This window comes from Sceloporus occidentalis, unplaced genomic scaffold (genome assembly GCF_023333645.1).
Source record: "Sceloporus occidentalis isolate IW3139 unplaced genomic scaffold, rSceOcc1.0.p SCAF_14, whole genome shotgun sequence".
NCBI lineage: Eukaryota > Metazoa > Chordata > Lepidosauria > Squamata > Phrynosomatidae > Sceloporus > Sceloporus occidentalis.
Window position 1 is genome coordinate 19341096 of NW_028316994.1, and position 26590 is coordinate 19367685.

Here is a 26590-nt window from a genome sequence, read left to right on the forward strand (position 1 = left end):
TGGGGAGTCCTAATAAGAAATCCCCTGAAAGAAATCCCTTCACTACTGCCATCTCTGTCATCGGCCTCCTTTTCTCATTAGCCCCTATACCTAGGACCCAGCAGGGAACATATTTATATAGGCATGCCCCAGTTAACAAAGCCCTTGACAAAGAAACTCCTTTTTATAGACTTTTTATGATCCCCCAGCCCTTCTGCCCTCCTTGTCCTCAGCCTACCTGGATATTTTTTTTACCAGCATTAGCACTGGAAGAATAGTGAAGGAGGGCTGGAGAAACACAGACTTTTAGTGTCAGGTAACAGCAGTGTATCTGCAGTAAACAGTGCAATAAAACTGGATCTGGAAAATAATGAGATTCTATCTGATCTTACTGTCTCCATGCACTGGCTGCCCAACAGAAGCTTAAAAGGAATAGGGCCAGCCTCACTTCCTGCGGCAGAGAGGTCCACAGCAAATGTGCTGCTAGAGAGAAAACCTCAAATTTCTGGCAGGCTCATATGGGAGGCACTGGTCTTTCAGATATTGGGGGCCCAAGTCATTGAGGGCTTTGTAGGTCAATGCCGGCACCTTGAATTGAGCTGGGAAGCAAATTGCAACCCAGTGCACTTTTTGCAGAACCGAATGTTATATGAACTTTTCAAGGATAGTTCCACATTGAGCACATCATAGTAGTCTTAATGGGAGGTAACTAAGGCAAGAACCACTGTGGCCACATCTGCCTTCCCTAAGAAAGGGCACTGCTGGTGAACATGACCTAAGATATACCTGCAATTCAGCCAGGACACCTTCCTGCCATTCTCCCATCCCACCTCCACTTCCCCTGCCATCCCAGCACACCTGTCACCATGACTGGGCGGATGCAGGCCCTCCGCAGCTCTGCCAGCACCGGCACAGTCTCAGGCTTCAGCTTGTTCTGGAGCATGACCAGCCCCAGGAAGTCCATGCCGCTCTCAATGATGTCTCTGCAGAGAAGAGAAGGATGGAGGGGCATGTGGGGAGGTCTGTGAAGACCCCCAGGGGCCTACAGGGAGGAGGCTGAAAAGAAACCAACCTGCTGATGTGCTGGACCTTGTGCCATGTGTACTTGCTTTCCAGCCTCCGCCTCGCCAGCGCAATGACCCGCAGCCCTCGCCGTGTGTAGGATTCCAGCACAGTAGAGAAGTTCTCTGGAACTGAAATTTGCCATTGGGCATCAGGGCAGGTGTTATACCCCCACTAAGCCCTGGAGTTCCCTGGCACAGATGCCTCCTGACCCATAGAAATGGGGCTCCTGCATCTTTAGTCTTCAAACCACCACCCCAGACCCATTTTGCTTTCCTATTGTTTACCCAAAGGCCAAACTGAGCAGTACTTTCTCTGTAAATGTTTGGGAAGAACACGCTCCCGCAATTGAGAGAATCAGAGGGGAAGCACCCAAGGATCCTCCAGAGTTCTTTCTGCTCTCCTTCCCCCCTTCTCCACCTGAAGCCAGTGATTTTCTTCCCCAGCATAGTGAGAGACAACCAAGAAGTTCTCCTGTGTCCTTTGTGGTCTAAACAGCCACTCGGCTAGAGGCCGGTCTCAATTTGCGTTGTCCCAATTTACAACATTTCAAATTTGAGACACTTCTCCAGGAAAAAATGAATGAATGAGGAGAGAAACAACTGGCATTGCTGAAAGGAAGGGATTTCCTTTGCCTGCTTTGAAGGGTGAGTGTAATGGGGAGGAAGAAACTTGGACCTTGCTGTTGTATGGAAGAAAGGGTTTCCTTTACCTGCTTAGAAGGCTAGGCATGGGGAGGATGATGAAGAACCCACTATCTTAGAATTTTGGAAGGGGTTTCCTGCTTGCTTGGGAGCGTGTCTGAGCAACTGGATTCATAGCATCTGGGAGGGAGGGGTTTTTCTAGCCTGGAAAAGGTAAGCTCTGATGTTTTGTACTTTAACCTTCTTTGAAAATTGGGTTGTGGGTTGAGTAAAATGGCCCAGCTCCATCAGAACACACCCCACTGGTCTCCAATGATTTCTTATGGAACTGCCTCCCTTAATTTATGTCAATCTCAATTTACATGAGTCCAGGAACATAACCTTAATCTAAATTGAAACTTGCCGGTATTGTCATCACTGTCATTGTCATCTTTATTTATATTGCACCTTTCCCCTAAGATTGGGGTTCAAGGTGGCTTACATCAAGCTCCTGCCCCTCTCCCTCTCATCCCACCCCCACCCAAAAACCTCCCTGGAAGCAACTCACCCGTCTCCTTGCGGCAGAGGCTGCCCACAGTCTCTGGGGCTCCCTTCATGTAAACCATCAGACGCTTCTCACCCAGCGTGCGGGTCACAACGCTCATGCGCTGCAAGGCAGAGGAGAAGGGGAACTGCACCAGGAGGCCGATTTGGTAGACTTTCTGCAAGGGGTAGTAGGGCAGGAGAGAAGGAGTGAGCAAGGAAAGCAGGAGGCAGTAAGTCAAGGCACCTATGGCTTTCCCCAAAAAAGGGAACGTGGTATATATGAGGGCTGGGTGTGAGGCAAACGCTAGGTTTACTCACCATCAACTCCATTAGCTCCTGAAAGGAAAGAGGAAAGTCAGAACTGAGGGGAATGGATTTGGAGATTACATTTTTTGAAATTTCAGAAGAATCTTCCATATGGGCAACCAATAATTCTTTCTGGCAATTGCAGTGGGAGGGCTTCTCTTTTTGAAGCATGGCCATCTAGTTTAATTATTCTCGTACGTCAGTCCTCTGGATCTTTTGGACCTCCACTCCACAAGTCCCAGCCAGAATGGCAGGTGGCCAGGAATTCTGGAGATGAATTCCAGAACACACAGTGGACCAAAAGACTGAGACCCACTGCAAACTAATTTGTCCTGGGGGCTCCTCTCTCTGGAAACTCTCACAGTTCAGAGGTGTACATGTATGCCTACAGAATCATTGTTTAGGATCAAACTGGACCACCCCACAATGCTTTGACTGTTTTGACCAGAAACTAAAAAGAGATATGGCAGCAGCAGCAGGGAAGTGGAGATGGGGAAGAATGATTTGGTGGATGAAATATTCATCTGGTAGGAAATGAAATTTTTAAAAGCCTGAACGACTCCTGACTTAAAACCCACTGGATGCCTATTAGCTCCCTGCCTCAACTTGCCCTCTGCCCCCATCAGAATGAGGAAGCTGGCCCAGCGGCGGTGTTATTTCAAGTGTATGTTTTAAACTGCTTTAATATTGTTGGCAGTTCAATTATATTTCAATGTTGATCTTTCCCATGTTTTAACTATATCCTAATCATTTTGATTTGTTAAGCCACCAAGGTCCCAATTTGAGGGGAAAGGCACAGCATAAATAAAAATACACTCGTCCCTTCCACATTTGTGGTTTTGACTTTTGCGCATTTGATTAATCATGGATTTTATTAATATGCTCTCTCTAAGAATATCTAGGTCCTCCAGAGCAACTCTATGGTCAACTTTAACCAAATGTTGCACTGAAGGACTTAGAGATTCCTAGAGAGAACACTCCAATAGGCATTTGTAGCTCCTCCAGCGCAATTCTATGGTCAATGCCTGGCAGATGTTGACCAGAGTCGCACTAGAGGACCTAGAGATTCCTAGAGAGGTGTTCTCTCAGGTGAAAACATCGTGTTTCTGTCATTTGCGATTTTTCCATATTCACAGGGGTCCTGTGCCCCTAACCCCAGTGAATGTGGAGGGACGAGTGTAATAATAATAACAGCAGCAACATCAGGAAGAGGGGGGGGGGGAGGTTTCATGGTTACACAGCTCCTACTCACCTCATCCTCAGGGGCTTCCTTGGGGCTTTCCGGAGGCTCCTGGTCAGGAGGGTGTACAACCGTGGGCTGAATTTGGTCGTGGCGGGCCGTTTCCTCCAAAGTGGGCTCTTCTAGAACCTGTGCAGAAGAAGGAGGATTGACGTGCCATACTTTGGATGTTACTTTTTTAAAAAAAAGGAACTTATAACAGGTAATGCCACTCACCAATGTAGTTAGAAAACAGTTAACTCCCCTTCACCTGATTCAAGTGCACTGAAGATATATGCATGTTTTTAAAAGTATCTATCAGTGAATGCTACAGGTTTGCAGGCTTGTGGAGCCGAAACACACCAAAGTGGTGTGGCCATGACCTTCCTGTAAACCATTAAGGACAGATGGAACTACCGAAGTCTCAAGCTTGCCCACCTCTTCACCCTCCCTGCAACCAATCCTTACCCAGCCGGTGGCCTCAAACATCTTGAGGTCCAGAGGGTCTCCTGAGAGCCGTCCCCCGATGGTGGTGAGTGAGTGGCAGGCAGCCATGGCAGCGACAAAGGGTGAGCTGGTCAGGGAGGGGGAACGGAGGTCCTGTCCAGGTGAGAGAAAGCTGAGAAAAGAGGGACACAAGAATGAAGGAAATGAGCACACTTTTCAGAGACCAACAGCCAGGGGAAAACAGAGCTCCTCTGATACTGAGTCAGACAGGAACAGATGAACTCACAGGAACCAATGCAGAATAAGTGACTAAAAGGAACCTTATAGGTGGGATGGTCAGGCTGTCAACAGAGACAAGAAAGCTGGGTTGCCAACCCTCTTGAATATTTCACAATTTTGTTTTTAAACCAGATCCTATGACAGGACGAGTAAACTGCCCTCACCCCACTTTGTCGGCCCTGCTGCACCCCACCAGTCCTCCAAAGCTCCCCATGACCCAATTTTTCTTTAAAAATTGACATGGTCTTTGGTCAATTTTTTTTTTTTAGAATCCCATAGGAGACCTCTCAAATAAAAACATGCAGGGGGGGGGGAATTCCCCCACCCAAAGTGACCAAGAACCCCGTACATCCCCAAATACCTGTTTCCTTCTGAGGCTACTTTCAAAATGGTGACAGGAAGAGAAGGCATATCTCTTCCTGTCACCATTTTGAGAGTGACTGCAGAAGCAAACAGATATTAGGGCTTTTTTTGGGGGGGGGGGATGCAGCCCATACAGAAAGTTTGGGGTAAAATATTAGCCCTATGGAGAAGCATGCCCTGTGGGGACCTATCCTAACATCATGCAATGGCCACAACCTCTATAGTAGGGATGGCCCAGTGTACATCTACTTCCAAAGAGTACCATTCATTGTGGAGCCAATTCTATGAAATACCAACTGTTGAACCATGCAGTGGTGCACCGCCCTCCATCTCCAACAAGAAGGGATATTCCTAGTCCTCGCCAGGTGGGCAGTGAAAAGCGATAGCAAGAAGAGCTTTCCATCTTCCTTCCTTCACTCACCAGCCGTCCTGAGCTTGTACGAAACCCCAGAAATCTAGTCCATCCTCAGTCAGGGTCCCAGTCTGCAAAAAGTAAACCAGATCCCATTAGCAATCAGGCCCAAGACAAGGAGGGAGAGGGCTTGGGGGCTAAAAGAATGAAAGAGAAGCAGCCCCACCTTGTCAAAACACATCAGGTTGATCTGCCCACAGATGTTAATGCGCTGGGGGCTGATGGAGAAGATGTGCCCCCTGCGTAGGCGACGCTGGGCATACACCACCCCGGCTGTCATGGCTGCTGGCAAAGCAGGAGGGACCGTGATGGTCAGGATGTCCAGGGATTCCAGTATGATACGGCCAACTGGTTCCTAGTAGTGAAGACAGAAGGGGGGCGGAGAAAGAGAGAGAGGGGGTGGGTGGGTGGGTGGAATCTGGATTAGACCTCCCTTCTCTCAGGCACTTAAAAAAAAGAATCTAGATATGACCATTTAGGCATCTTTGTGATAGGAAATAACAGAAGTGTTCCGACCACTTGGCAGGCTGACCTCCAGGGAGTCCTCTGTGCCCTTCCTACCACCAGCCTTTGCTAGTGGCACCATCCAGATTCAACTGGACCGCCTGCCCCACACCGCAGGAGCACTCACCGCCTGCCGCACGCTGCGGATCACCGAATACAACATGCCAATCCCAGCTACGCCCACCAGGCAGAGGAGGAAGCGGTAGGCATCTCTGTACAGGCGGAAATCGGTTGGTTTTGGGAACAAGATGGAGCAAACCAGCTGCCCCTTGGAGGTGGAGAAACCTGGTGGGGAGAAAAAGCCAGAGGCTGCACCAATTCTCCCGCCAGCTGCCACTCTCCCCCTCCTGAGCCAGGGTCAGGGCCCAGTGTCCCCACACACAGCTGTCATTACCTGTCCGGATGACCAGCGCCCGAACAGGCTCCCCAGAGTAGTACCGTGTTTGGATGACGGAGGTGCCGCAGAAGAGTGTGTGGCGCTTATGCTCCTCTGGGTCATAGGTTGGATCCTGGTGGGGGCCATTTGCCGCTCGGGATGGGTCAGGCAGGGCTGTCTTTGTCACAGGGACGCTCTCTCCTGAAGGTGGGAAGAGATCAGCGCCAAAGGAAAGTGGCTGCCCCTCCACCACCCTACTCCACCCCCACAAGGCCAGAGGCCTGGCACCCGTACCAGTGAGCATGCTCTCATTGGCAATGGCAGTGCCGCTCAGCAGCACCGCATCGCACGGCACAGTCAGCCCTTCTGGAGGAACCAGCAGAACGTCACCTGGCACCAGCTCTGTGGAGAAGATCTCCTCTGTCTCTGCAAGGGAAACACAAAGTCTGGTGAGGAGGATCCTGGAAGTCACAGCCTCCAAAAACTTCCTTGCTGTGCATCAAGGCCACATTCAGCTGTCTTTAAACATCTTGAAGGGCTATTATGCCATGGAAGGTGGAGGAAACCTGGTTTCTGCTGCTCTATGGCATAGAATATGAATCGATGGATTCAAAGTTACAAGACAGAGGAGATTCTGGCTAAACATGGGAAAGAACTTTCAGATGTTTCTTCTTTTGGAAATTCTTAAACAGAAGTTAGCTGGCCCACCTCTCAGGCTGTTTCAACTGTGGTTTCTGCACGGTTATGGGCTTGATTACAAGGCCCTTGGCGTCTCTCTTCCAACTCTTATAATTCTTACAGTTGTTTGGGCCAGGCCAGGTCCAGGCTCCTCATAGCCCCTTGGCATCTCCTCTGCTGCTTACTCACCATGCGCCCCCCTGTACACTGTCACCCGGATGATGTTGTGCGTAGCAACCATGTCATGCAGCAGGACATATTGCTGAGCAGAGGAAGAAGAAAAGTCAGCTCCAGTCTCCAAAAACCCATTCCTACCAATGTCCCTCTTGGCACCCCTATGGATGGACCACCCCGATCTCTTTGCCAAAGACTTCTCAGGCCCTTCTCAGGTCAGTCTCTCCCCCATTCCTCTGACATACCTTCCGGATGGTGTAGAGGGAGGAGCAGATGGAGACGAGGGACATGAAGAGGATGGCCGAGGCATACAGGTAATAGTTGTCCAGGGACCACAGCACCATGCTGAAGACTTGGAAAATGTAGAAGGGATTCAATACCTGGGAAGGAAAGAGAAGCAAAGGTGGGTTAGGGAGACTGCCCTCCTGGCAAGGGGAACACCTCAGGACCAGATGGCAGCCAAGGTTTGCACAAAGGATGCCAACACTTATTTATTGCTTTTATTAAAAATATTTATGTGCTCCACATATGAGGATCCAAGGACAGTCCAAGAAGAATATTGACAAACTGAAACATGTTCAGAGAAGGGCATTATGAGGAACAGCTCAGGGAGCTGGATATGTTTACTCAGGAGATGAGAAGCTTGAGAGGGGATACGATTCAACCATCTTTCAATATCTGAAGGAATATTTTATAGAAGACATGGAGCAAGTTTGTTTTCTGCTGCTTCAAAAACCAGGACACAAACCAATAGATTCAAATTACAAAAAAAGAAAAAAAAAAGATTCCAGCTAAACATTAGGAAGAATCTCTTGACTGAGGGAATAGCTGGGATGGTGGAATCCCCTTCTTTTGAAGCCTTTACACATAGGTTAGATGGCCATCTCTTGGGAGTACTTTAACTGTGCACTCCTGCAAGGCAGGGGGCTGTTTTCAGTGACTGTATGATTCTATCACCTCAGGGTGGCACACACAAAAATCAATTTAACCAGTTTAAAACAATAAATCTTAAGACTGTTTTAAAGACTGAAGGAACATTAAACAATTTAATAGTGAAAACAGAAGAGCTTAAAAGCAGCTAAAACACATGCAAATTTAAGTAAGATCAGTCATGCCCCAAAGGTATTTAGTAAACAGTTATGTTTTTAGCCAGCAACAAAATGACAGCAGTGTCGGCACAGTCAGGGGTCTCAAAGACGGGGATTGTGTAACATGGGGGAGAAACTTACCTCCTTGATGAGGAGTTTGGGGAGGGAAGGCACTTGAACATCAATTTGGTTGGCGCCATAGAAAAGCCTCCTGAGGACAGAGGACTAGAATCAGAGAGGACACCTGTAGGAGGTGGTCTCTCTCAGCTGGCCACCTGCCCACCCATCTGCTGCAGCTGTTCCCTTTACGCTCTGTAGACAGAAGAGACTTCCACTACAGCGTGGGCTTGCCCACAGAGTCCCACCATCACCAGCTGGATCTCCTCCTAACCCTACTTACCGGTAGTCCTGGGTGCCGCGAGGGAGGCCACTCCCGTGGATGGTGTGCAGGGAAGAGAAAGGCAGCCTGCAATCCAGGGCCGTAAGCCGCTGGAAAGACTGGGATTCTACGCTCCAGAAGTAGCGGGTGTTGTGGTGGACAAAGAAGCGGACCTAGGAGGAGAAGGAGGGCCTCGGTGAGCCCACTGCGGCCAAGGAGGTGTCCGGCCTCCTTCCCACTCACCAGCTCACCTCTGTCTGCTCTCTGAAGCCGGGGGGGCTCAGAAGTCCCTCCTCACAATCCCAGTCCTCCAGTGGGACGGCCTGGCACAGGGGCCTCTTGCTCTCCGACAGCTGGGGGAAACCCAAGGGATCAGATCCGGGGGCCGAGAGGGAACAGACCTGGATCCGGAACCAAGTCCGGAATTCGTCCTGTTGGGGGGGAGAAACGAACGTTGGTACTTACCCGTGATACGTTCATTTCCAGCAGACGAGGGTCCTAGCATCTTGTATTCTGGGTTTAGCTCCTCCTATTTGCTCCTGTAGGCAGGGACAATAAACAAAAGACCGGCCCCTATATAGGGAAGAGCTAGCCCCCTGGGCCTGAGTCAATAACAAGCCATGCGAGTAGTAAGGAACTGAACTTTAGTAACATCAGCTAAGGGTTAACTAGAACACCTTAGAAAAAACTAGTCCAAGAACAAACAAGAACTCAGAAAAACCAATCCAGCAACTAGAAGAACAAGGCAGGTCCACCAAGAGGCAGGCAGGGTCAGAGGCTGCAGGCAGCACCCGGGTGGGCAGGATGCTAGGACCCTCGTCTGCTGGAAATGAACGTATCACAGGTAAGTACCAACGTTCGTTTTCCCAGCAGACAGGGTCCTAACCTCCTGTATTCTGGGATTTACAAAAGCCCTCTCAAACCGGGAGCGAAGTGCTGCTAGGAGACTGTGGGCACCGACACAATCTGTTGGAGGACCCTCCTTGCAAATGACGCCTCAGCGGACTGAGACACGTCCAGTTTGTAATGTCTTATGAAGGTCGAAGGCAACTTCCATGTGGCCGCCCTGCAAATGTCTGACAGGGAGGCGCTAGTGGCCAGGGCCGCAGAGGTCGATGCACTCCTGGTTGAGTGCGCCATCACCCCCTCGGGTGGAGTGAGATCAAGAGTTCACTAGCTCTCTTGAATACAAGACCTGATCCACCTACTCAGAGTTGAGGCAGATAGCTTGCACCCCAAAGAGCCCGGGAGAAAGGAAATGAACAACATCTCAGATGACCTTAAGGTTGAAGTCCTCTTGATGTAGATTTTGAGGGCTCTGCACACATCCAATGTGTGCCAGGTCTTTTCCAAGTCCTTCTTAGGATCAGGGCAGAATGAAGGCAGGAGAACGTCCTGTGATACCTGAAAGGCTGAGTTGACCTTAGGCATGAATGTAGGGTCTGGACGAAGGCACACTGAGACAGGCCTAAAAATACACAAGTCTTTACGTATCGACAGGGCCCCAGCTCTGACACCCATCTGGCGGAGGGAATGGCCATGAGGAAGATGGCCTTGAGGGAGAGGTGTTTGAGGGAGGCCTCCCGAAGGGACTGGATCGACCCAACTGTCAGCGCCTTTAAGACCGTGTTCACGTCCCAAGATGGAAAATGATGTCTGGTGGGCTGGCCCTGTTGGAAACTCCCCTCAACAGCCTCTTCATGTGAGGATGGCCGCCATTCTAGCTGCTCTCGTATGGAGCAGAACCGATGTGATGGCAGACACCTGCCTTATAACCATGTTGGGTCTTAGTCTCTTTTTTAATGCCATCTTGGATGGACTATAGCAGGTTAGCCACTGAAAACCTGAAGCAGCCGATGAGAACTTGTCTAAAAGGTGGATAATGGTGGATGATGTCATCAATCAGAATAGAGTCTGATCTAATCTGGACCTATGGCGGCTTCCACCCGATCACTGATCACCTTGTCAACTGGTTATAGCAATGAAGGTGATATTAAGGTGATTTCACTTGTAGCAATTAAGACTTACCGCTCTGCAAGAGGAATGTTAATGTCTGACCTCCAACTAATATTTCAAAACAATGTGCAGTTCTTTACTGGAACATCTGTGAACCTGTGTAAAATAAGACTAATCCCATGGAGGAGACACTGGATTAACCTTTACCTCGCAGACATTGGTGAGTCCATGCAGAAGCGTGGAGGCACTCTGTGTTAACAGGGCCTGTGGTCAGAATTAAGTCTGATTTCATCTGAGGATGAACTTGTCTAGAGGCTTCAAAAATCACCCCAACTCCATGTAGCAGGCTATCATCAACCAGTATGAAGGCTGAGGGGTCTCCCGGCTGAATGAACTGCTGATTAAGGAGTCATGAAATGGGAACAGAGGGCTTGGCAAGGATAGCACTCTGGTATCTAATTTCGAGGAGAGAACCTTCTCCACAAAAAGGATCTGTCAAAGGAACACAAACCTAAATTTTAAATAGTATAGTGGGCCCTCGATATGCACTGGAGTTGGATTCAGGACTTTACATGGATACCAAATCCATGGAAGCTCAAGTCACATAAAATATAATGGAATAGTCAAATGGAGTCTCCTGTATAAAATAGTAAAATCAGATTGGTTTTCTTGGTTTTTTTTTTTTTGGGGGGGGGGGAATACACACACACACACACACACACACACACAAGCTGTGGGCTTATAGGTGGCTGGTGTAAGTGTCTATATGGAGCTGTATGATATATTAAATCTGAGCACATGTGCTAGCAGAAAACAAGGCACAGGCACTAGGAAGTCCATTTTCCCAGCCTCAGAAGGCAGTGGACAATGGTGTTTTTTGGACCGGACCTTGGCATGAAAACCCAGACAAGGATAAGACACTCACCCACACAGCAGCTAACCTTATAACAATAAAATCACAGAATCATGGAGCTGGATGAGACCACAAGGGCCATCAAGTCCAACCCCCTGACATGCAGGAAATCACAATCAAAGCATGCCCAACAGTATGCAAAGGAATCTTGTAGCACCCTGAGACCACTAAAAGAAGGATTGGCAGCATGAACCTTCATGGCCTTGAGCCCAACTCATCATATGCATGATAGACCTTGTTACAATAGGTCTTCCAAGCCAGGCAGCAGCTGAATGGCAAGTCCATCAGCAGGCATTCTTATTTAAAATGTAACTATCTAGCCAAGGTAAGAGGTAATTGTGATCTTTGTGGCAGACTCCTCAGGGCTCTGTAGGATGTCTGAATGGGATTTGAAGCAACCCCTTAGCAGAAAAACCTGATTATATTGTTTTAAAACACTCATGGAGAAAGGGGGGTTTCTCCCTCCCCACGGAGAGGAGGCTGTTTGTCTGTTTTTGATAAAGAGTTTTTCTTAACCCCCTGTATTAGTGAGAACCATCTCATGGAAGAAACTGTATTTTTTAGTTTCTTCCCTTTAACAGACATCTCTCCTATGAAAGAAGGGAAGGCAAGGGGAGCCACCTCTCCTGAGGCTAGCTGACTGAGGTTCCCTGTGTTTTATAACAGGAACATAACCCTTTTGCCACTAAAGTGGAGCTTAGTTGGTCACCTTAATCCAATATATCTATCACCTCCTATGAGATGTTTTTACCAAAGATCCTCAATGCATGTAAGCATTAGAAGTCTGCTGAGTGACCAGAGGCCTTCTCCTTGCTTGAGTCACCCTGTTTATTAGCATTTAAATGAATCTGTATTGTTAAGGCTTATGTTCTCAATGAGAAGTGCTATGGCTGATAACATTTTGCACAAAGGAGGTAGAACCATGTGCTCATCTTATGTCTTAGGCTGTTCCAGCTAAGGCAAAAAGGCTCTGGCCCCAATGGAGACAGAGATGGAGGCCCATGAGGAAGGACTCACCCTTTTCCTGTGTCTTCTGGCTGGCTTGCCTCTCTGACCTTGGCCGTTTCAGGCTGGGCAGAGGTGATGCAGAGAAATCCTTTGCCATGGTTTTGGCTGGCCTGTCCTCTGAACTCTGGCTGAGCAGAGATGCTGAGGAGGGAAGTTTCCATGACTTCTGGCCAGTTTCCTCACTGATCCCTGGCCTTAAACAGGCTGGGCAGAGGTGATGTGGAGAAACAGAGACATGGAGGGGAAACCCCTCACCATCTGTTCCCACGGCTCCCATGTGCTGCAATGCTGTATGCAGAAATCTCCTGTGCTCCCCCCATGAAAGGGGGAAGCTTTGGAGGAGAGGGAGAGTCATTGGCAAAGCCAAGACCTTTGTCCAATCCTGGGAGCCCTTGCCATATTAAGTCTTTCTTCATGCTTCCAAGGCAGCAAGAGAAACGAAGAGAAGAAAAGGACTGGAGTCGCTGTAGTGAAGAAGCTGCAGAGCAACAGCAAACCCATCCCAATGGGTCTCCCTCTGAAGCCAGCTCCCTCTGTTGAGCTGGCAGACCCTGAGCTAGGGAAGCCTGAGCTAAGGATGACCCTTAGCCAGTGCTCTCAGGGTCCTCTGCCATAGCCACCACCAAGGAAGGGGGGAATGGTAGGAGAGAGGAGAAGAAGGGAAGGCCAAGAAACTCTCAAACCGCTTTTGGAGAAAGGAAAAACCTTGCTGGCTCGAAGAGACACATCCTGCAAGGAGCATAGGCAGGAACAAGACTGGGGCCCAGGGGGGCTAGCTCCTCCCTATATAGGGGCCAGTCTTTTGTTTATTATCCCTGCCTACAGGAGCAAATAGGAGGAGCTAAACCCAGAATACAGGAGGCTGGGACCCTGTCTGCTGGGAAAAGAGAGAGGCGGGAGTGAATGGCTGCCCTCAGCCCAGCCCTGGCTGCCACTTTTCCTCGAGGGAACAATCTTTAAAGAAACCCTGTCGGCACTGATACTAATAATTATAATGACAACATTAAAAAAACAATTCTGCACACCGTGGCTCCTATTACATGTATATATGAGGAAATACTCTTTAGAAACATTTTTAAAAGCTGAATTTAAAATCACTTTCAAAAACCAAATGTCAGGTGGAAGATTACATTGGTTGTCAGGTATTCTTTTAGTCTATCCTCTATAAAAAACAACACCACAGTTTGGTGAAGACGGGCAAGCAAACCAATGGCCCTAAAGGTCATAGATCTTGCCCAAATCAAAACCTAAAAGCCACCCTCACACCTATTCAGGGTGCTGTTTACTAGAATGGCTACCTAACCCTCCAAATCCCATTTAGAGAAGGGAGTGAGTTTAGGAATAAACAGGAGCACAGCAGGGGAAGGAGAGGCACACCTTTTCTCTCCTCCATGAAATAAGAACAAAAAATCAAGCCCTCTCTTTCCAAAGAACTGTGAATGGCACCTCTAATGCTGACTGTGTGAATGTGGCAGTGGGTCAGAGAGGACCGGTTTGGGCACAAAAAGAGCACTCAAAACTGGGGAAGGGACAGAAAGAAGGTCAGGGAAGTTGTGTGTGTAGCAAAGAGAAAGAGAATTGTGGGGTACAAACCAAGGCGCCAGTGCCTGGAAATGTTCTTTCTGGCCTACAAGTCCCAGAATTCCCTATCCAACATGGCTACTGATTGGGGGATTCTGGGAGTTGCAGTCCGAAACTAATTTTGTGAAGATTAGAAAGGAGTGCACAATGCAGCCTCAGATGGTATCAGGATGCCATGGGTCCCTCCAGCTCAGTCATACTGACACTGATTGGCAGCGGCAGCAGCTGCTCTTCCATGGTCAAGCAGACAAGGGAGGTCCCAGCCCTGTCTGGGGATGCTGCCTGGGATGGGGCCTGAGCCTCTGGGGATGTGAAGCCAGGGCTCTCCCGTTCTGAGTCCTGGCTCCTTCTTGACTTCTACAAGGACTCAGCAGTGGAGACGTTGTCCCTGGCTCCTTACCGTGGTCCTCAGCAGCAGCACCCGGGCCTCCTGCAATGGCACAGCATGGCAGGTCCACTTGACGCTCAGCTCTGGCAGCCAATAAAGGAAGAGGAGAAGGAAGCCTCCACTGCACACTGTGCCCAGCGAGACCAGCGCCAGTTTCCAGTAGCAGAGGTTGTAGCCAGAGATTTCCTGAGTGCGGAAGAAGAGAAGAAAGAGTCAGGCCTGAAGGAAGAAGAAAAATATCAAACAGCGAAGACCTGGGAGCTCCTCCATCTTACCCCTCTCTGATGGAAGCGGACAGACCTGGAGGAGGAGGACAGGAGGAATGATAAACATCCTTGATCCTCAAGCCCCTATCCTTCTGGAGCTCCTCCAAGTAGGGTGAAGCTTTTAAGGGTTTGGGGTCATTTCTGGGCATCCCCCCGCAAAAAAAGGGAGTGTCCAGGAGCGCTGGGGAGCAGGAAAAAAGCCTTGGAAGCTGCAGCTCCTCCATTCCTGCTTGACATAGCCTGCCAGCATGCACTCACTCAGGGTTCTAGCCCTTCCTGGAGATGTTGTTACCAGACATAAAATCCAAGGCCTCCTGCATGCAAATCTATGATTCTATGACTCAAAGCAAGGGGCTCTACTATGGCCCTTCACCTAACATCGGGTGTGGCGGAATGGGAGCAAACTGTGACGGATGTTTTGGATTAACCAATCTGGATTGGCAGGCACCACGGGTCAGGGCAGTTGCTACTCAAAGTGGTGGTCTCCAGGCCAGTGCCAGTCTGTAAACTTCTGGCTGCTGGTCCATTGCAAATTTTCGGGAAGGGGACCATTGAAGCCAATGGGCACAAAAATGCTGCCAGTCCCTGGTACAGTGGGTTGAACCCCCCCGCCAATCCCCAACACCAAGGTCTGGGGAACTCGTGCCCCACTGACCATCTCGTCTTCCTTGTCGCGGTTCACGTACGCCTCACCCGTTCTCTCCATGTCTCCTTCCTGTGGGTGACACACCTACCCCACCTCCACGCTCCTGAGGGACCAACGGAGAACAAAAAGAGGGGGGGGTCTGTCAGAAATGGCCACAACTGCCACACATTTCAGGCCAGCAAGGGATCATAAGTGTGCATGTGTGAGTGTAACAACCTCTCACCCTTCTTCCCCCACATTAACCCACATTAATGTCACATAAACCTCTCTTTGCCCCATTCCCTTGTCCACCCCTCAGGCTTCCTTCCCTCTTCATGTGACTTCCAAAGCACACCACTCCTCCCTGTTGGCCCTGGAGACAAGCAGCCTTGTCAGCCAAGCTATCCGTCTCTCTCCGCACGTCAGCATCCGCCTGAGCCACCTCTGGAGCCGCTTATTCTCGGCTGTGAATGCAGCTCCCTGTTGCCCCTTCCAAGGCATGCGTTTTTTCTGCCTCCTCCTGACCACAAGCCTGTGGCTGTAACCCTGCAGGGACCGGCTAAAAAAGGCCGACAAGCAGCCTGGCCAGTAGGTCAGAGCAGGGCAAGGGGAGGGCAACCAGGTTCCCAGCCACTGGGACACATCTGGCAAACTTACGGCAGCTTTTGTCACTGTGTCAGCTGTAGGGTCCTGGATCCACCGGCCACATCCAGGACGGAAAGGTTGGCAGCCTGCTCAGGAACTGGAGAAAGAGAAATGAAGAATGAAAGGGAAAAGCTGCCTTGAGTAGTTCGGTCTCTTGGTGCAAAAGGAGTGAGGAGTATTCACATATAAATGAATAAAATATAAAGATATTCTGAAGGGCACAACACTGTGCAGAAGGAAAACTACACACCTGCAACAATTTATGGATGAAAACTGAGACATGTGTGGCTGAACAATGTCAGAACGTGGTCAAAAGAGTGTGCCCAGGCAACAAAGGCAATGTTTGGAGAGAGTGTGCTATAAACAGATCGGTATACATACATCTGGATTCTATGCTATCCCTTTCCCACAACTGTATAAATATGCTTTATACCCAAGGGCTTAATACTGCTTTGCACTGCATCTGAAGAAGTGGGTTCATATCCATGAAAGCTCATGCTAAAGTAAAAACAGTAAGTCTTAAAGGTGTTGCTACTTTCCCTTTTATAACCCCCCTCCCTTTCTCCTTTTTATGCTTAACACAGCTATGTCTTTCAAAACTACGAACATACGGTTGGTCCTACAGATTCTGTATCCATATTCACAGCTTTAAAATATTTTTAAAAATCATAAATGCCAATAAGAAAATCTTGATCCTGCCATTTTATATAAAGTACACCATTTTATTACCCCACTGTATATAATGGGGCTTGAACATCCACAGATTTTGGTATCAACAGGGGTCCTGGAGCCAAACCCCAGCGGATACCAAGGGCGCACTGTATATGTATACAAACACATACACATGGAGTGGGGAAAATATTCATTGCCTTGCATAACTTCAATGAAATAAGGGTCTCCCAATGCTCAGGAAATCCCACCAAGAAAAACAATGAGACACAACCGTCTGGAAAATGTTTCTGGCCATTTTGCCCAGAAACACGCATAGTTTTTCTATGCAGAAAATGCACATTCTCTACAGAAAATAGGTTTTCTGTGCGAGAAACAATATATTCTGGGTTTTTTGAACAGAGGTTTTTTTCTGTGTGAGTGTGTAGAGAAGGGAGAAAAGTGTAGATATTCTTGGTCCTTGAACCCAAGGATGATATCTCTCTCTAATACATCCATACACAAACATGCTCAGAGGGAAAGAGAAGAGGTGCAGACAGGCAGTGACCTATTTTCTGTGTGTCTACATTTTTAAAAAAGGATTCTTGTACTCTGCCCCAAGGCCTTGGTCAGGATATAAATGCCCCAAACACAACTAACTAAATAAAGCCATTTATCCCTGCACTCCACAGGCTCCTGGAGAGATGAAACCGCTGGAGGCAGTTGTCCTAGAGGATGCAGAGGTGGCTCTCTTGCTCCAGGGCCCTTCAGACTGGCAGATGCCCCTGTGCCCACTCTAAGAGGCATCTCTAATCTCAGCAAGGGCTCTCAATCTGGATTAGACAGAACGGGGGGGAGGGGGGTCTCCATCTAATCCAATCCTCTGCTTCTTCCTTTCAGCATCTACTGAGAGGTACTCTGGGCTGCAATGAAGGTGTCTCTATTGTTCTTTGTGCCTGGCACCTGATACCCAGAGGCACACTGCTCCTGAACTGGAGGCTCCATATCATCGTCAATTATTCAAATCCCTCCTTGAATCTCTCTCCCTCCCCACAAAGTCACCAAGCAGGCAGCCCTACACTTTGTGGGGTAATGAGCTTAGGCAATTTACTTTCCTTTGACAACTTTCAGAATACTGGCTGGGGGTTTCTGGGAGTTGTCATGCAGGAAAAGTAACTTTCCCATGCTCTGACTAAGGCAGGGTTCGAGGGTCTAAGGCGAACATCCTCAAACCTTCTTTGGTGAACAACCTCGCCACCTGGGCAGAAAATGGCCCTGACCCCAGAGCTGCCCGGGTGCTAACTGGCCACGCTCCCTTCCCTCCCTGCGCCTCCACCTGCCACCTGCCCTGCCTCCTTCCTGAACAGGTGAGTGAGAAAAAGGGATTTCGCACACAGTTCATTCTGCGGTTGCTGGGAGAGGAAAACAGGTGGAGGCTTAACAGTAACATTTCCAGATAGGCAAGTTTTAAAGCCACAGTTGGTTTGTTTGGCAAATAAAAGGCAAGATCCAAGTTTCAAGCTTCCTGGTCTTGTGGGAAAGAAGTTATGTGCCCAAGAGTAACAGGGGAGATGGGTCGGGGAGGAAGAGTGCCACGCAGAGCGTGCCAACGGCCAAACCCACCCTTGCGCTCGCTTACGTGCCACTCCTGTGGTTGCGCCTGTTTAACTGCCTGCAGGAAGGAAGTTTAGAAAGGCTTTCTCTCTGGTGTCAAGAGACCACTTGCGCTGGAGCTCCAACAGTGTCTGGTTAGAGCAGGGAGGAAAAATAGGTTTTCTAAACGAATGTAAGATTTCTGCGCACACACCTTGAAATTTTCTTCCTGTCCCCAAATTTCTAGCATTGCTGTTAGCTTAAAACTCCAGCCAAGCATTTCAGAAATAGAGTTTAGGCATCCCAAGGAAAGAGCAAAAGGCAAAGAGTGACCTAGGGAATGCAGACAAAGCAAGTACAAAGGTTCTAAGTATGAACCACTTTCAGTGTCTTGCTCTCTGCAACACTAGAAGTGGGGGGACTGAAGTCAGGTTTCACCAGAGAGGAAAGAGTTCATATTTGGAGAGGCAGTGCCTCTGGTAGAAGCTCTCAGTTTGGTCCCCTTCCCTCAATTCCCTGTAGCTCTGTACCTTCCCAAAGAAGAAGAGGAACGGAGGGCTAGCTCAGCTCAAACAGTTGTCCGCGGTTTTGCCCTGGGAATGCAGCCGCGTGTGGATGGTGATCCTGGTGGCGATGTGGCAAAGCCTGAGAAGTCTCTGATCTGAGGGGAGGACAGTGCAAGACCCCTGGTTTCCCCTCCAGGCCTTTGGGGAGAAGGGAGAGCCCCACCTTGGGAATACCAACAGTTCTTGGGAAAGAAATCCACCAGCTCCATGTGTCCCAAATCAGGTAGCGGAAGAGAGGCCCTGATCCCGGTTGGGAACAAACAGTGCGGATGGGTTCCCCTGCCCATCCCTGGAGAGGAACGGCTGCATCCCAAAAGCCAGGTGAAGCCGGTTCACCCTGGGAGAGGTTGAAGGAACCCAATTTTGTGAGCTTTTCTTTTTCTTTTTAATCATTCATCTGCAGAGTAACGGTTTTTCCTCCAGGGCAGAGATTCGGAGGTTAGGTTGGGCTGGGAGCCGGATGCTCTTCTGCCTTTTCTGGCAGGGAGCTAAACCACCTTCCTTTCCGATGCCAGGACACCTGGGTTTGCTGGGGTTGTTCCCTCTGTGGGCGAAACTAAGATGGATGGCAGAGTCCTGTGCAAGGAGCAGAGCGAGGTGGGGCCCGGCACGTCAAGGCAGGAGGCCACGCTCCGGGGGTTTGGCTCCAGATTCTCTTACTGCAGAACCTGGGTCAGGGGAGGGATTTACTTTCTAGATGACAGCTTCCAGAATCCCCCCCAGCCCCACACACACACATCTTACATAGCTATCTGGAGGGATTACGGGAACTGTAATCCCAAGAAGGAAGTCTCCTAAGCAGTTGCTACACTGAGTAGCCTCTCTTCTAGTAACCCCCATAAGAGCAAGTCCCAAAACACAGCCCCATTTGCTGCTCCAGGAAGCTGTGGGGTCCAAAGGCAGGATCTGCTGCTGTAACATGGCATGTCTAAACAGGGAACATTAAGATCGCTATGGGGAGAAACACACCTCTCCAAACATGTCACAGACACCTCCCCCCAATGTCAGGAAGCCACGCACGCACACACGCAAGAAAGTTGAGCGATCTCATCTCCCTTTCACATTGAACATTCTGGCATGATATAAACATACCTATTTATGGTTGGAGAGGGAAGTGGGGAAGGAGAGAGCCTGACCCCAAATTTCTCACCCTCTTGAAGTGGGGCAGAGCACATCCCTGGGGCCCCCATGGCCCCCTCAGCAGCAGGATCCAATATGAAAGGCTCAGACAGATGTTTTTGGCTAAGTGAGCGGCTCCTACCCACCTCTCCTTGGGGCAGCTGAATCTGTTGGTGGGGACCCAGCCCAGTCATTAAACCCATATCTCACTATCTGCTCTTCTGCCTAGACCTGAAAAGAGGGAGCGAGTCTAAGATGGAGGGAGGGAAGGAAGGAGCACCTATCTCGGGATGCTTTCTGGCTGGAGGGTGTCATCCACCCTTTGAAGCCATTCACTAAGAACCAGACAAAATGGCTTCTCAGCTCGCTCACTGCTTGAGTGTGCAAAGCATACGTACACCCAAAATGGTGTCAGGATGCAGGTTGAAGGGATTTTCTTGCATCCTTCAACCAGCAGACATGGGAAACTGGGACTCCACATGCCAGGGAAGCTGGACAGAAGAGAAGAGAAAGAGCACGAAGACACCATGCCGAACGCAGCAACCAGGACCCTACTCCAAGGCGACGGCATGTGACTTTACATGCACACAGGTTAAATGTGTGTTTGTGACTGTGCAACTGTGAAATACATGACTGTCCAGAGTTTGGTGAGCAAGGGCCTTGCATGCCAACTCTGCTTCTGCAGCACTGAAATCACAGACTCATAGGACCATAGAGTTGGAAGGGGACTCATGGGCCATCCAGTGCAGCTTCTGAGTTGAAGCATCCCCAGCAGCAGGGAGCTGTCCAGACTCATCCTGAAGACGTCCAGAGGAGGAGACCCCACCACCTCTCTAGGCAATTGGCTCCATTGCAGAAACGCTCTCATCATCCAGAGGCACCTTCTAATGTTCAACTGAAATCTATCCTCCTGTAACTTCAAACCATCATTCCTTGTCCTCCCTCCAGGGCAGTGGAGAGCATGGCTTCTCCTTGCTCTCTGTAGCAGCTCTTGAGGCATTTAAAGAGGGACATCATGCCAGTCCTCCATGCCCAGCTCCTTCTACCTTTCCTCCTAGGTGTTGATCTGCAGACCTCATATCATCCTTGTTGCCCTTCTCTGAATCTACTCCAATTTGGCTATGTCCTTCCGAAACGCAACACTTCCACCCTTCATCCCCCCTGCCACCCACCCACCCAAGGGCCCTACATTTCTCAGAAGAAGAGTCGCCAAAGAGCTCACACGGTCCTCTTGATCAAGGTGCGGATCCAACCTCCAGTTGCTGTTGGCCTGAAACTCCCAGCATTCTTCACTGCAGGCCTTGCTGGCTATGGGGCTGATGAGGGAGAATATCTGGAGGGCTGCGTGACTCCTGTTCCTGCTCTTGACTCTCCCTTGCCAGGGCAAATCTTGGTCAAATTACCTGTAAAGTGCCTTCTCTGGAAAAGTACACGTTTCCAATTACGATTCCCAGCATACATCCCACAATGGAATGACTTTGCCAAGGAAAGGAGAAGTCAGATCTTGCAAAACTTAACTCGGGAGGAGGGCATGACTCCCAGAATCCCCTGGCTAACATGGCCAGTGTCATGCTAGCCAGGGGATTCTGGGTGTTTTTATCCCAAAGCATAACCTTTATAAGTTTTTACTGGCTAACTATACAAGCTAGTTATATACAAACATGTACCGTATATTCATGTATAAGCCTAGAAATTTAGCTCAAATGACCGACATTAAACAATATGGATAGGATTAAAGAACTGCAATATGAACAGGAATAATATTATGAATATGATTGCATAAGCATGCAAATATCTATATAAACTCATAGAGGTTGACCAATTTTTAGTAACAACAATACATGAATATGTAAATAATAAGAAACATGTAACTAGTACTATAATGATGTAAACAGTCATTTATTTAGTTAGACAATAATGTTTGTTAAAAACAAGATAATAAGAGCAAAAATAGATAAAAGAATATGTTACGGATGGATAGGAGAACATTGAAACACAGTATTATCTATCATTGAGGATTTTGTAATTCTTATTTTAATAGGTGTGGTGCCTTTGCTCTGTATCTATTAGTTTGTATGTTAATTTGTTTGATTTGTTGATATTTTCCATTTGTAGTGTTTAAAGATTTGTTTTAAAATGGGCAATAATTAAGTCTGTGTGTACCTTAACTCTTATTTAAAAGAAAGAACTATTCCCTTTTGAAAGACAAGAGTATCATCTGTCCTGGAAGCACCAATCCCTGCTCTCTTGCCCCTCTGGCCTTCTGAGTGTCTGCTGGAGCTTTACAAGTTCTTCGACATTGCTTTGCTTTGCTTCATCCTTTAGATCCTTTGCTAGATGCCCCTAAGTTTTACCCTTAACCTATCCATGGGTCATAGCAAAATCCATAATCGAGTATATAGTGTATATTGTTCATTTTGGTTGGCCAATAAAGGTCTCACTGTTTGGTGGATTTTTGATTGGATATACACACTGTTATCTTGGCCAAAGGCTTTCACAGCTGGCATCCATAGTTTCCTGTGGGTTTTGGGGGGCTGGGAGGCCGTGTTCTGGAAGAATTTAGTCATCTTCAATGCCAGCCACAGCTGTAGGTGAAACATCAGGAAGATATTCTTCCAGAACACGGCCACACAGCCTGAAAGACCCCCAGAAAACTGTTATCTTGGTGTTCTGATGTGAGTTTGGTAAGGCAGGGATGAGCAAAATGTGGTTCTAAAGCTGTGTGCCCCCCAGCCATGTTTTCCTGGGCTCTGGTCCCCCTTCATCCCTTCAAATCTACTTTTTTCCTCTCCTAGAAGTCTCCGCTTCGGTCCTTCTGGTGGCTTTTTACATTCTTGAGTAGAACCAAGCAGCGAAGGCCACGGCGTCAGGGCATGACCTGGATGGGAAGAATCCCCATAGAACAGTAGCACCTCAAGGAGAAAGGGCTGCACAAGTATGCGAATGCACTCTCTTGGAAAGAAATCCCAGCAGACAGAAGGCTTGTGCCTCCTGAGAAAACAAATGCTCACCGGGACGCAAGACTGTTAGTCGGTGACCTGACCTAGTCCCTCAGCCTGACATTTCTCCTGCAGTGTGCCGCCTTCCTAGCTCAGCCCAGACCCAGCGCCAGCGCCAGAATCCCTTTCCTATCACTTCTGTGCTGCATTCTTATGACCTGCCAATAAAGGCAGTCCTGACTAGGTCAGGAACAAATAGAGACCAATGAAGACATACAATGGTAAAAAGCCTTTTGGAAACACACAGCGATGCCTCTGGGCACAAGGCTTAGGCAGGTCTTCAAAGGGGCACAGGGCAGTCTTCTCAAGCACAGGCTTAGAACATGTGGCTTGGTTTGGACTACCAAGAGCTTCACCTTGTGGTCCCTGAAGAAGTCTACCAAGCCTTTATTCAGCATCATCATCATCATCATCATCACCTTTGTTTCTTTGTCCCAGTTCAGGTCCCAGATCATCTTATCCTGTGCTACCGCCGCAAGCCAAAAACACACATCCAAAGCCTCTGGGCTGGGAATTCTCTCTCCCTTTTACATCCGCGTTCTGCTTCCACAGGCTTCTTTTGTTTAAGGCATAGCCATAGGGCATTTAGGCCTAAACCCAAGGGCTAATGCCAACCAGAGGACGCCCACCGAACCCACAGCACTTCCAGGAGGGTTCATCTCCCATTCACTTCATGGAGTCTGGCTCCATCTGCACTGAAAGATTAAGGCAGTTTGGGCCTGGACTACAAATATGGGTGAGGGCTTTGGGACTTCAGCTCCCAGAAGCCTCAGCCACGCTGGCCAATGGCCTGGGATTCTGAGAGTTGAAGTGCAACATCCCTTAAAGAGCACAGTTTGGAGACCACTAACAAATGACAGTACTTGCCCCCAGGGAAGCCATACTTGCCCATAGGGAATCACTGGCGAATACTTGCCTATGGGGAAAGATTGGGAATTATTTGCCCATAGGAGATACATTCTGGGGTAGTGGTCCACAAACGGTGCCCTTTAAGAGCTTTTGGACTTCAGCTCCCAGAAGCCTCAGCCCTGTCGGCCAATGGCCGGGGATTCTGGGAGATGGAGTCCAAAATGCCTTAAAGGGCACACTTTGGGGGCCACTGCATTAACTGTTCGCGAGGCTTTGTCCCTTCTTCCCACCGGGCAACGCGTTCACACGTCACGCGGGGGCGGCGCCTCGTGGGCCCCGCCCCCTCCCTCCCCCACGTGACTCACCCGCTCGAGGCTCCTCATCACATCTCCCGGCGCCGGAGGGGAGGGGCCGCGGAAGGGGGCGGGGCCAGGGAGACGGAAGCGGGGGGCAAGGGAGGGCCGGCGAGGCCTACGGCGTGGCTCCGCTCCGTCTCCTCCTCGCGCGCTTGCCGGAGAAGGAGAAGCCCGACGAAGGAGCAGCAGCAGCAGCGGCGGAAAAACGTGGAGGCGCCGGCAAACGCGTCAGGACCTCCCGGGGGCTGCCGGGAAAGCCGCGCCGGGCGCATGCGCTCCTCTGCCACATGGCGAGCACCGCCTTTACTCCACCGCGCATGCGCACTGCGTTGTTCGGCCCCGCCGCTCAGTGTACGCGAGGCAGCCTGGGAAATGTAGTCCCTCCCTCGCGCTGAGGGAAAGTTTCAGCTCCCCTTTTTTTAACCTCAGTCAGAAAGGAGCGTGTTTATTACTGAAGCACTGATTTACCTCCATTTAGACGCCGCCTTTCCATCAGACATTTCCAGAGACAACAAGTTAAAAACGTCCTCAGTAAAGCTTAAAGAGCCATGAAAAATCCCCTCACGAAAAGACTTATAATTTAATATAGGTTTATAGTCTTCTATAATAACATTTATTTTATTATATAGCGTTATATCACAAACATTAACAACAATAATAATTTGTTTTATTTATATACCGCTATTCCAGAGATCATAGCAGTGAACAGCAAGTCAGCTAATTAGCAAGTCAGCTAATTAGCCCCCGACAGTCTGGGTACTCCTTTTAGCTCCTTCCTCGGAAGGATGCAAGCCTGAGTCGAGCTTGCATTATATAACACTATATAATACATTAATTAACATTCTTTTTAAATTGTTTTTATGATATAGCACTATATAATGATTTATAGAGCGTGATGTAATAAAAGTAATTTTCAAAGAAAGACATAATAGAACTTTAACTGATATCCCTCTTTTTGTTACCGCCATCAAACAGCCTCTAAAGAGACAAAACGCACAATTCCCTCCCCTGAAAAGGATTGTTTTCCGCCTCAAATGCGCTCTTCTTCTCTTAGGCTTTCAGTGTGCTTTGCTTATTCTCTCCCAGTCAGAGGCCCTCCATCTTCATATCCCGGCAATAACTGAGGAGAGTTCCAGGTTCAAACTGGACACAGAGCAGCCCAGCGCATGACGCGAATTGCACACAGACGCTTCGTCCGCACTGCAGAATTAACCTGGTTTGACACCACTTTAGTTGCCCTGGCTCAATGCTATGGAATGTTGGAGACTGCTATGGAATTCAGAGCCTTGCTCTTGTGCCACAACCAGAGTTCCCAGAATTCCATAGCACTGAGCCAAAGCAGCTAAAGTCAATATTTTTGTGGTGCAGATGTAGCCAGAGACACCATTCAGAACTGACCAAAATGGAAATATGGATGGCTGGGAGATCACAAATTGAACATGACTCAACAGTGTGACACAGCAGCTAAAAAGGCCAATGTGATTTTAGGCTGCATCAATAGAAGTAATAGTGCCACTGTATTCTGCTTTGGTCAGGCCCCACCTGGAATAATATTGTCTCCAGTTCTGGGCCCCACAATTCAAAAAGGACATTGAGAAACTGGAGCCATGTGTCCAAAGGAGGGCGACTAAAATGGTGATGGGTCTGGAAGCCATGAATCCCTATGAGGAACGACTCAGGGAGCTGGGGATGTTTAGCCTGGAGAAGAGAAGGTTAAGAGGTGATATGATAATAGCCCTGTTTAAATATTTGAAAGGATGTCATATTGAGGAGGGAGCAAGCTTGTTTTCTGCTGCTCCAGAGAACAGAACCCAGAACAATGGATGCAAGCTCCAGGAAAAGAGATTCTAGCTCAACATTAGGAGGAACTTCCTGACAGTAAGGGCTGGTTGACAGTGGAACACAGTCCCTCAATGGAGGATGGTGGCGTCGCCTTCTTTGGAGGTCTTTAAACAGTGGCTGGAGGGTCATCTGTCAATTGGGGGGGGGGTGCTTTGATTGAGAGTTCCTGCATGGCAGAAGGGGCTTGGACTGTGTGGCCCTTTTTGGGATCTCTTCCAGCTCTAGGATTCTATGATTCTACCTGTCTGAAGACTAGGCCTTGGAAAACGAGGTGGCTCAGGCTGGGCTTTGAGGGCAACGCAAGCCGTACATGGAACGCGGCAAACTGGGACCACCGTGTGTGCGCATACATCCAGAATCATAGAACCATAGAGTTGGAAGAGGGATGCTTCAGCTGGAGACCCTGCACTGAGGAGGGGGTCAGACCTGATGGCCCATGGGGACCCTTCCAACTCGCCATTTTATGTACAACGAAGCCCTTCCCAGCAGGTCAGATAAGGTTTTATAAGCAAGCAAAAACATTTGGAACCTCCTAGGAGCCATGTGAAAGTTTCTTCCAAAACACAGCTATAATTAAAGGGGTTTCCACTGTGACGCTTTTTGAACATGATGCTGGTGGTGGGGATCTGGCGACACAGGCTAATCCGCTTTCTGTTTTTCTCCGTTTTGCTTTTCCATGCAATCTTCGTAAGGGGTCCCCCTCGCGTGTCGCAGGCAGCCCCACACCGAGACCCTCGGACCGGAGAGCGGAAAGTGCTTCATTCCCCTCAAGCTTCATTGCCTTCATGACGGCAGACATGC

The 26590-nt window shown here is 49.0% G+C and overlaps 1 protein-coding gene across 2 annotated transcripts in view; it reads right to left on the reverse strand.

The window, feature by feature from the left end:
• Positions 1 to 24483, reverse strand: part of LOC149304394 (polyamine-transporting ATPase 13A3-like) — a 38294-nt gene extending 13811 nt beyond the window's left edge. The window contains exons 1-20 of one of the 2 annotated variants that reach the window (XM_089479781.1): positions 23957 to 24483; positions 15830 to 15914; positions 15203 to 15296; positions 14294 to 14467; positions 8687 to 8866; positions 8457 to 8608; positions 8198 to 8267; positions 7214 to 7348; positions 6984 to 7056; positions 6411 to 6542; positions 6135 to 6317; positions 5868 to 6025; positions 5403 to 5591; positions 5246 to 5307; positions 4204 to 4354; positions 3769 to 3885; positions 2529 to 2546; positions 2233 to 2386; positions 1052 to 1172; positions 838 to 962 (exon numbers count right to left, since the gene is read on the reverse strand). In XM_089479781.1, coding sequence (XP_089335907.1) covers positions 838 to 962; positions 1052 to 1172; positions 2233 to 2386; positions 2529 to 2546; positions 3769 to 3885; positions 4204 to 4354; positions 5246 to 5307; positions 5403 to 5591; positions 5868 to 6025; positions 6135 to 6317; positions 6411 to 6542; positions 6984 to 7056; positions 7214 to 7348; positions 8198 to 8267; positions 8457 to 8608; positions 8687 to 8866; positions 14294 to 14467; positions 15203 to 15253 — 2245 coding nt within the window. In that variant the 5' untranslated portion in view covers positions 15254 to 15296; positions 15830 to 15914; positions 23957 to 24483. Of the gene's footprint in view, positions 1 to 837; positions 963 to 1051; positions 1173 to 2232; positions 2387 to 2528; positions 2547 to 3768; positions 3886 to 4203; positions 4355 to 5245; positions 5308 to 5402; positions 5592 to 5867; positions 6026 to 6134; positions 6318 to 6410; positions 6543 to 6983; positions 7057 to 7213; positions 7349 to 8197; positions 8268 to 8456; positions 8609 to 8686; positions 8867 to 14293; positions 14468 to 15202; positions 15297 to 15829; positions 15915 to 18104; positions 18123 to 23956 lie in introns of those variants that run through there. The other variant, XM_089479782.1, reaches the window with a different exon arrangement.
• Positions 24484 to 26590: the final 2107 nt, after the last annotated feature.